The 10686-nt window shown below is 33.4% G+C and overlaps 1 protein-coding gene across 2 annotated transcripts; it reads left to right on the top strand.

Moving 5' to 3' along the window:
* Positions 1–3145: 3145 nt before the first annotated feature.
* LOC115709827 (uncharacterized) lies at positions 3146–10054 on the top strand. Of its 2 annotated transcripts, XM_030638062.2 has the most exons (17): positions 3146–3409; positions 3618–3723; positions 4777–4822; positions 4906–5063; positions 5177–5294; positions 5475–5557; positions 6521–6580; positions 6753–7007; positions 7402–7498; positions 7830–7880; positions 8015–8095; positions 8364–8435; positions 8817–8879; positions 9052–9204; positions 9379–9436; positions 9521–9573; positions 9689–10054. In XM_030638062.2, exons 2-17 carry the CDS (start codon positions 3623–3625, stop codon positions 9770–9772), a joined length of 1533 nt encoding a protein of 510 aa, XP_030493922.2. In that variant the 5' UTR covers positions 3146–3409; positions 3618–3622; the 3' UTR covers positions 9773–10054. The 2 variants fall into 2 exon arrangements, with proteins under 2 accessions (XP_030493922.2, XP_030493921.2); XM_030638061.2 differs by lacking the exon at positions 3146–3409 and having other exon boundaries at positions 3611–3723.
* The last annotated feature ends 632 nt before the right edge of the window (positions 10055–10686 follow it).

Genomic DNA, 10686 nt, shown 5'->3' on the forward strand with positions numbered 1-10686 from the left:
ACTGCTTGGTATACTTAGTCCTTGTGTGGTAATTAATCTCTCCTTTAACTTCTGGAGGTTGCTTTCACATTTTTTAGTCCACATAAACTTACAATTCTTTCGGGTCAGCTCAGTCAAAGGAGTAGAGATCGTGGCAAAACCTTCTACAGATCTTTTGTAGAAACAAGCCACCCTAAAAATCTTTTGACCTCAGTTTCTATTTTAGGTCGTGGTCGATCCCAAACAACTTCAATATTTGTTGGATCTACCTAAATTCCATCCTTACTTACTACATGTCTGAAGAAAATTACTTGGGATAGCCAAAATTCACATTTCTTAAACTTAGCGTAGAGCTCATGCTCTTGGAGACGTTGCAATACCATGCGTAGGTGTTGTTTAAGGGCTTCTTCTGACTTAGAATAAACCAGGATATCATCAATAAACATAATCACAAAGTTATCAAGAAAGTCCTTGAACACTAGGTTCATCAAGTCCATGAATACTACTAGTGCATTAGTCATAACGAAGGACATCACTAGAAACTCATAGTGCCCATATCGAGTACAAAAGTAGTCTTGGGAATATCCTCTTTTAGAATTCTCAATTAGTGGTAACCATATCAAAGATCAATCTTGGAGAAGATGGTCTTTCTGTGCAACTGATCAAACAAATTATCTATCCTTAGCAAAAGATATTTATTTTTTATTGTCAACTTGTTTAACTCTTGGTAATCAATGCACATTTGCAGTGACCTATCTTTCTTCTTCACAAATAAAGCTGGCGCACCTTAGGGTTTCTTTTATAATTTTTTTTCTAATTTTTTTATTTAAAAATAAAATTCTGATGACTAAAAAGAAAAGAGAAAAAAAATATTTGTTTTATTTATTTTTAATTTTAAAATAATTTTTTTTATAATATTTAAATTAATAAAATTATTTAAGCTAATAAAAATATGACTCGTGTACACATAAGTGCCTAGTGGCATACCTAATTGGCAATTAACAACTAAATTTAATAAAAACATTAAATTTGTACAAAGAATTAAACATAAAAATATATAGCAATTAAAACATACCAAATTTCTCATAATTTTATGATATGAATCTACATACGATCAGTCATATATGTATTGTTAAGTCTCTTCAGAATAAAGACTTTTCAATAGCTCTTAAATTTCATTCTTTGATAAACTTTCAAGTGAATTTCCATCATATTGAATTCAACATACCAGAAAAGTTCTACTTATTAATTCAAATTAACATTCTCTTGTTGTATTCAATTTTTTCTTCTAGCATGGATAAAACTACTTGAGGTTTATAAATATAGATTTAATTACCCAGCAATATATAGATTTAATTTAACTTTGTTATTGAACAAAGTATATTTTAATTATTATGAACAGATTGATTAATTATAACCATTTGAGTACATTTAATCCGATGGTGTGAAAATGATGTAAAAGACTGTAAAATTATGGGGAAATTTGAATTTTCATGCTTAATAAACTCATAAATTGGTTTTTTAAACTAATACTATGTATAATTTGTAAAATGGGATAACTTTTTCCTAAACCCCAAAAAACCCCTCCCATTTTTCCCAACCGTCCCTCTCTCTTCCTCTTTTTCCAAAAAAATTGACTGACCATCGGGCTGACCATCGGGCTGGCCATCGGGCCCTATATCGGGCCTTTGTCTTCAACCCAGATTCAATCTTTTCATCATGATGCATCGGGCCTGCATCGGGCCTGCATCGGACCTGCATCGGGCCTGCCCAGAAAATGTAATTTTCAACCCAAAAATCACAGATTCACCACCGCCTTCAACCCAGATCTATCGGACTGGGTTTGCCTTTGATCTCCGGTGATGTTCGACCGGCATGCGTGCGTGGTGGATCGCCGATGGTGGTTCGGTTGAGATGGGTATGGATGGGCGTGGGTTGGCTTTCGGCGTGGGTGGTTGGACGAGGAGGAGATGGTTGGGGCGGTCGGTCGTAAGTCGGTCGGGGTTGCGTGGAGGGTTGGGGCGGTCGGTGGGTGGGTGGGTGATGATGGTTGAGGGTTAGGGGTGGTTTCCTGCGATGGGGTTTTGGGCGAAGAGGTAAAGAGGCAAAGAGAGTTTGAGGGAAGGAGAGAGAAAGGGTTTGAGTTTTTGAGAGGGGTATTTTTGGGGTTTTGGAAAAGTGATCATATATTTTCAATGTAAAAAGGTATTAGTTTAGGGAAAAAATTATCCCCTAATGCATGCATAGAAATTCAAATTTCCCAAATTATGTGTCAACTGAACCTATTATAATTAATTAAGTAATCATATGGGATTGTGACAAGCACTACTCTTATATAACAATAAAAATGATAACAAGATGAAAGAGTTTTATACGCGTTTCTATCATTATAAAATAAAATATCCACAAATTAATAAAATAAAAAGAAAACTGTACATTGCATATATTATATACCTTTAATATGAATTAAATGAGGATATAATCAATATCATGTGCATGAGATGGGCCAACTGTCAAATTCCATTTAAAATTTTATACACTAAAACTCATAGAAAGTTCGACTGAGCTTGAAATTTATTACAATAAAATGCTGTTTTTTTTTTTTCATACAAAAAAGAAAAATGCTAATTACAATCTCTTAATTAATTTTTATGTCAGAAATCATCTATTGAAATATTTTTTTTTTAAAAAAAAAAAATCATAACGATATTCGTTATAGTTACGGTATCATTCTTGTAAATTTTTGAAAAATTCTGAATAGTTTACAGTACCGAAAACAGATTTCCTGATATTTTAGTTTACCATGGGCGTTCAATAAACTTCAAACGCATTTTCAGTACTGTAAGTTATTCCAAAAATTTTTAAAAATTTACAGGGATGATGTTGTAAGCATAACGAACACTCCTGTGAAAAGAAAATATTTCCATATGTATTTTCGAGCGTAGAAGTTGACTAAAAGGTTGTAACAAGAGGTCGACGGTAGCACTCTTCTAGAAAAAAAATAATACAAAAAAATATTATTCCTTATTTACATACAAATTGAAGGAAAAAAAAAAGGAAAGAAAGACAACTTTTAATTAGTATTATTTATTTGTTTTTTGAGGAATTTTATTTAGTATTATTGAAATAAAATATATAAAGTCAAAATAGAATTATTTGTTGTTTTTTTATTTTTCCAATTTTGGTTTCAATGACTTGGCTTTCTTCTCGAGAGATTTTTTATATGCTTAAAGAAACCAAAGTTTGGGAAAAAAGACAATCTTTTCCCCTCTCAGATAAACATCCTGTGGCAACTAAGAAACACCTTTCTATTACTCTAACATATCTATATTTCAATTCCTTTTGATTCATAGAAGAATCATTTCACAAAAATCTCATACATTTTCAGTTTTTCAATACCATCTTTTCTCTTCCAAACTTCAAATCACTGGTAAGACTATTCAGAGATAAATTTGTAGTTCATAGTTCACCTGTGTTTTTTGAATTCCTTCATTTTATTGGGACCCCATTTTCTTATTTTTAGTTAAAAGAAATAAATTTGTTTGATTTTGGAGAACCCATTTGATTGGTTTATTAAATCTGAGGATGCCCTTTTTTTGGCTGCTGTTTGATTGTTTTTATTGGAATTTGCATGTCAGAGTTGATGGAGATTGATAAAGCAATCAGAGAAAGTGATGATCGATGGCTCAAAACAAAGTACAACAAAGCTATCTATGTGATTCAGAGAGCTCTGGCTCTCTACTCGTAAGTTTTTTTTCTTTCTTTATTGCCATTGTTCTTTGGTTTTCTTAGTTTGATGTTTACTGTCTCTGTTGTGAAGTGGGTATTGAGTTTTATGGATCCGGGGTTTGGACTTGAGCTTTATTGTGATTTTTCCTTAATCCTATCCCTGGCAATGACAAAAGGACATGGAATCTATGTAATTATAATCATTGAATTGTTGATATTGTAAGAAAAATGCTTAAACTCGTTTTATGCTTAAGCTGCTGAAAGGCTATAATTGAATTAGTCATACATGAGCGATGGAATTATTTCTTGAGGTCTCATGCAATAAAACCTTTGACTAATAATTTGTCAAAACATTTTTTTTTCCTTGACAATGTTTTTTTCTTTCCTAATTTTCAGTTTCATGTTGGTTGATGCAATTTGTTATAGAATTATGTCAATTTATGCAACATGTTTAGCTAATGAACGACAACTATCATTTATATTGAAGTATTTGGTTATTTCTTAGCAATAACATGGTGTAAGTTATTTCCTCGACTTGTTATTTTTAGTTTATAGAGAGAAAAAGAAAATTCTATTCCTTGTTCATACTTGTCTATTGTTGTAATATTGTTAAGATTTTTTACACATTGTTTCTCGGTTTTGCTGAAATTTTGGTCACTCAGTCTAGAATATTTTTCAGTGATGTTCAATACATAACTACCTATCTGTTTTGTGAATTTGGAAATATGACTTCATATTTGGCTTGATTCTCTTAACCTACCAAAAGTTTCAAAACATTAAGGAGTTCAGTGAACCTATAAAATTAGTCCATATAAATGACCACATTTATCTTAAAATTCATCTGAGTATTCGGTATTTACTCTGAATATGGGCATTTTCTTCAATTTCATACAAAATTACGTTTCTGTAAAGTGTCATCAATACTTGATGCTCCATTGGGTAGTTGATGGTTGTGGAAGGTAGTAATGGGGACGATCAATGAAAATTTATGGACAACGTTACATAGTACTATTATTATTATACCTTGTTATAGAGCTCTAATATGGTTTGAGTATTTTAATTATACAGGATCGAAGAAGTTGCTTTCAGCTTTAATGGAGGAAAAGATTCAACGGTAAATCTTCATGTGGATTCATTGTTAGGTGTGACACTTTTATTTCATTGATACTGATAATATGCCAATAACATAACTGGTAGGTTCTCCTGCACCTACTTAGGGCTGGCTACTTTTTGCACAAAGGAGGGCAGAATTGTGCCAATGGGGGTCCTAGTGATTTCCCTATCCGAACAATATATTTTGAAAGCTCATCTGCATTCCCTGAAATCAACTCATTTACTTATGATGCTGCTGCAAAGTGTGATATGCTTCCCTTGTTTTTGTTATAATTTATTTTTGTTTCCAAAATGTGTTTGTAAAATCTTCTTTAGACCAGCTGATAAATGTTTTGACTTGTCCTTATTTATGCAGCTATGGTTTGCAAATGGATATCATTCGCACTGATTTCAAATCTGGTTTGGAGGCATTACTAAAGGCTAATCCAATTCGAGCCATTTTCCTTGGTGTCAGGATTGGTGATCCTACAGCGGTATTTTCATTATTAATTCTATAATAAATGATCACAGCCAACTGTGTTATCTTATTATTCATAAAAACATTATCTTACTGATAGGCTACTTATTATTGCTGTGCTCTGTTAAGTTTCTGTTAAGAGTTTGGTACGGCTGTATTGTTAGTTGTATCCCAACGGCCTTCTTTAATCTTGCAGGTTGGCCAAGAGCAGTTCTCCCCAAGTTCAGTAGGATGGCCTCCTTTTATGAGAGTTAATCCTATATTAGATTGGTCATACAGGTTCGTGCGTGATCTCTCTGCTTCTTTCTGTAGGTTCTTTTTTTTATGAAATGGATGTGAATCTTAGAACAGAATGCCTTACAGATAACTTGTTCAGGGAGCAAGATAAACCTTACTGACAATGAAAAACTTGCTCCTTGTCCGAGCATTACTAATATCCTTATATAATAGCTTACATAATAATGGAATATTGAGTGTTGGCTTAGGTGTGACGACAAACTATTTAATGGTGGAAGGGGTTTTTCGGTCATTTAGAAATAGCACCAGTTTCCTTAATTAAGATACACCGCTTTTTAATTACCATATTGCTATTAGTTATTTTTAAATATTTTAATTAATGATAATTTTCTTTTTATATTAATTTGTATCTTAAAATGCTATTGTGCATTGGAACACAATTGCAAATATTGTGTTCTATACCAAATTTGACATTGTTTTAGATCATGCATTGAAGTAGTCGTAGGGGGTCTTGATGCTCTATTATTTTCTTTTATGTCTTTTGTGTTGTGATGCAATTGTAGCTGGTTGGTTGTGTCATTCCTTTGTTTGGGCTATTTATAATTAGTTTTAGCTGCTGTTATGACAGAGAACCACAAATAGGTGTATGTATATATTTATATAATAACTTTTTTTTGAAAAAAAAAAAAAAAAAAAAAACATGAAAATGAAAGCTTATCATGTTTACTTTATATAAGTATCGTTTTCCTGAGAAATGATGCTGGAATTTCTTAGAAGGGTGCTTAAAATTTCATAATCTTTAATTGCTGGTTATCTCCAGAGACAGCTTAATGAGCCCTGAATACTAACCCCACACAGCCCCCTTTCCCAGCTTCCTGTCACCCTGTATTGACCATGAACTCACTGCCAACAATTCTACATTTGAATGTTAAAGGTGCTATAATGTTTCTATGATGATTGTAGACTTAGCAAATTGAAGATTTTCTTGCTTTGGTTCTTTGGCAGAGATGTTTGGGCCTTTCTTTTGGCATGCAAGGTTCAATACTGCAGTCTTTATGATCAAGGGTAATTTCTCTACTGAACTTTAGTATTTGCTGTCCTAGTTACAGCTTATTCTTTTCTTTTTTTTTTCTCTATTTTTTCTCAGTGAATTGTTTTCATCCTTATCCCATGGAGTTTTTCCCATTTTCTTAATCATATTCAGCCAGATAATTTTGTTCTGTCTTCATCTTCACAGTTACACTTCAATTGGGAGCATACATGACACAGTTCCTAATGCACTATTGAGTGTCAGCAACTCCTTGAGCAGTGGAGAAAAATTTAGACCCGCATACTTACTTTCTGATGGAAGATTAGAGAGAGCTGGGAGAGTGAACAAATTTTCTTCAGGTTCTGGGCATTCACCTTCCTTTAGCAATGGTCTAATCAGTGCGGATTTGCATAAAAATAGCTTACTCACGGCCTCAGCCATAGCTGTGGGTGATGAGATCCTGTGCGTCCCTTGTCTCTACACGGCCTTTCTTATGTTTGCATTCCATATTCCTACTTTTAAAAGTCAATGAATTTGATACAGTGATTTGTCTTTGCATCACATCTTAGTTTTGATTAGATCTCTAATTTCTAAGTTGCATATTAGTAATATAACTTTAAAATCACTGAGATATGATATCTTGTAGCTTTTTTCACTTAACATTTAATGATCCAAAGAAAAAGGAATAGTACTGACATGATAAGGAAACTAATCAGTTGAAAAAAGAGGGAGGTGGAGATGGGATGTGGGGTATGGGGGTGTGGGGATTTTGGAACTTGAGTGATAGATTTTTAAGCCATTGCCTTTTCAGTTGTTTGAAGTTTTTAATATTCTATCTATCTGTTCCATAGCTCAGGCTTGGCATTGTTGAGGACCAGTTGGGGCCTTTGCTGTGTAAAAAGCTCCATTCAATCGGCTGGTCAATGTCACAAACTGTGGTCGTTCGGAATGATGTGAGTTTTCTTTTTTGATGATTTGTCAATGTAATTACCTTTATATATTTTGTTTAGTAAATGATGGATGAGTCGAGCTATAACCCCAAGGGGTGGTCTAGTGGTATGGATGAGTTTTAGAAAGTGCTGGTAGGCATTTGTTCCAAAGTTCGAATCCTCACAGACTCAAAAACTTTGGGGCCACTAGGAGGTATCCCGGTCCAACTGCCAGGGAAAAACTTGGAAAAAAAAAGGGGAAAAGAAAAGAAGATATTAGTTGACCTACGGAGCTAGAATTTTTATTTCAACATTGCATTATAATTATCTTCTCAATGCTTACTTTCCATACCAGGTAGATTCTGTGGCTGAGGAAGTTGAACGGAAAAGCTCAACTAATGATTTGGTAAATCCTCATGAAAATAATTTCCTCTCGTGCTCTTCTTGTAGTTTTCAAGAAGGGTATAAAGGAATGCAATTTTGTCTATCGAAATTTTGAATCTAATAATGATCTGTACATGATATAATTTTCAATTATAGGTGTTCATTTATGGAGGGATAGGCCCACTGCATTCTGATTTAACTTTGGCTGGTGTTGCAAAGGCTTTTGGTGTTCGTTTGGTGTGTTAACTTACTTTAACTGCATTTCACTATGTTAATGTCACATATTATTCTTTCATCAAGTTTGTCAAATTATTGTCACTATTCCCTTGTTTGGAATCTTGTTGGCACATTTTCACATAAATTAAATTAATTAATCTAGTTTCATTAACAGACTTCAGTTACTAGTGAATGGTGCTCATAGTTGTGTTACCTACACTCTAATTTCTAGCATTATATATCATTTTTGCTGTACTAATTCATAGTTGTTCTATCCTTCTTAATTCAGGCACCTGATGAAGAATTTGAAGAATATCTAAGGAGTGTCATAGGTGATTATTGCCCAAGTGATCGGAATGAGGTACATCAAATATTTAATGAATTTTTTTAATCATGTAATAATTAATATGCCTTATTCAAATGACTTTTGATAATGAAGTGATTTATGTTGGTGGAAAGAATATGCCCGTACTCGTTTGACATCCCAGTTTTCAATGTCTGCCCATTTCATAAATAAAGTGGATGCTGTGAAATTTATCCTGATACTTTACTAGTTAGGCTATCCTGAAATTCTATGCTACTGATGCTCCCATAGCGCGAACTGAAGTATCCTTGTGCTTTTGATGCGATTTTGTTGTTTGACTATGATTTTGTTTGACTATGATTTTGCGTTCATATTTACTCGTATGATACATTTTTCCTGCTGCGAATCTCTTCTCAGTTTTGGTTTTATCCTTATCAGATGGCTCTGTTACCGGAAGGAATTACTGAATTGTTGCATCACGAAAAACTGGCTGTCCCTTTGGTATGAACTTAGAAACTCAAATATTCTATTTGTATATTTTTATGATATATCATATATTGAACTTTAGAACTATGTTGATCATTTCCTGTTGGAATCTTGCAATTAATTCTTGCACAGATAAAATCGGTTCAATGGAAAATACTAGAAGTTGTCTAACGAGTGTTTATTGCAGATCAAGTGCAAAAATATAATAGTCCTTACTGCAACGAATTTAATGGAGCTGGAAACACAGTGGGACTGTCTCATTGAACTGACAAGATCCAGTGACATATTAGCGGTGATGGAACCCTATGTTTCGAGGCTGTTGAAAACTGATCTTTCCGATGTAAGTAACAAGCCATTTTACTAATTAATAAAAAGCTGTTTCTCCCTCCCAATAAAAGAACAAAAAAAAAAAGGAAAATTGTGTAAAATAATATGTAAGCAATTTTATTTATATCTTAATCTCATAATATTCTGATTGTTGTGTGTTTTGTTGGGAAAATAAATGAAAATGCAGGTGGCAACTGCTAAACCTCTATCAAAACTTTGCCTTGAATTTCCAGATCTTCACATCAGTAAGTTCCCATGGAAAAGTCTGGATTTTTAATGTGTATTTTGATTCTCTCTCTAACTGGGATGTTCTCCATGTACTTGTCAAGGTTGTTATCGCCAAACCAGATACGGGCCACTTATTGTCAATATCAGAGGCAGAGTAAGGAAACATCTAAGCTTTAATTTACAAGTTTTCATTACATTCACAATCCCTGCTTTATTTCCACTTACATCTGAAAAATATAACCAAAAACTAAAAAAAAAAATCATTGCAGGATGAAGCTCGAATTGAAGCGGCTGTAGAAGCTTTATCCAAAAAATTACATCCTGGCGCGTTCTCTGAAATCAATTCAAGTTGACAATGCTTACAGAAACAGTTGTTTGCCAAGCTCCATAACTGAAAGTTACTTGAACAAGCATGTGTTTATCGAGATTCATCATCGTCTCTAACCTGAAGTTGGAAGAGTCATGGAATAAACGAAGCAACTGAGTTCCGATGGAGTAAGAATTATGAGGGAAGAACAAAAATTGCAGGAATAGAATGCTCCATGACTGGGCAAAGCCCTTGTAACAAAGGAGAACATTAACACCTTTGTCATGATGAACAAATTAATAATAATATAATATTTTTTCTGACCGTAGAGAGAATATATGCCACTACATTTCACACACAAATCTCGAGTTTTTCATTACACCAACTTAATGTCATTACGTTTTTCCATTGGCTTCACTCTAGTTTAATGGAGATGGAATGTTAGTATGTTATAGGTTTTCATCTTTGGAAGTCATAATAAACGTTTCTTCACCGATGCTTCTGAAATGACCCTTATTTTTATCTTATTATTTTTGAAAATATACTTGTGATACTATGTGTTTAAACATATTAAAGTTTATATCTAATTGTGTGTTTAGAAAATATATGAAAGAGCTTTCGACCCTCTCTCCTTGGTTGACATTTCTCCCTGATATTCTGGGTGTGGGTTTCCAAATTTTTATTGTGTTTTCTCCTCTGGTTATCATGGATAATGAGGGTTTTGTTGCATTGCAATCAGCTATGGATTTTGATGGGAATGATGATTATGATTTGGATTCTTTAATTGTCTCTAAGGGTGTTGATAGAGTCTCTAAATCTCTTATTATTAATGCTCGCCTTATTTTAAGGGTGTATCATTTTTGAGACGCCAAACATGTAATTACTTAAGGGCCTTTTTGAGTCAGTAATTGTTAATGTGTTCTTAAGGAAGCACCGTGGATTTTAAAACACGTTTTGCCA

The sequence above is a fragment of the Cannabis sativa genome, chromosome 3 (assembly GCF_029168945.1).
Source record: "Cannabis sativa cultivar Pink pepper isolate KNU-18-1 chromosome 3, ASM2916894v1, whole genome shotgun sequence".
In the NCBI taxonomy this organism is placed as follows: Eukaryota; Viridiplantae; Streptophyta; class Magnoliopsida; order Rosales; family Cannabaceae; genus Cannabis; species Cannabis sativa.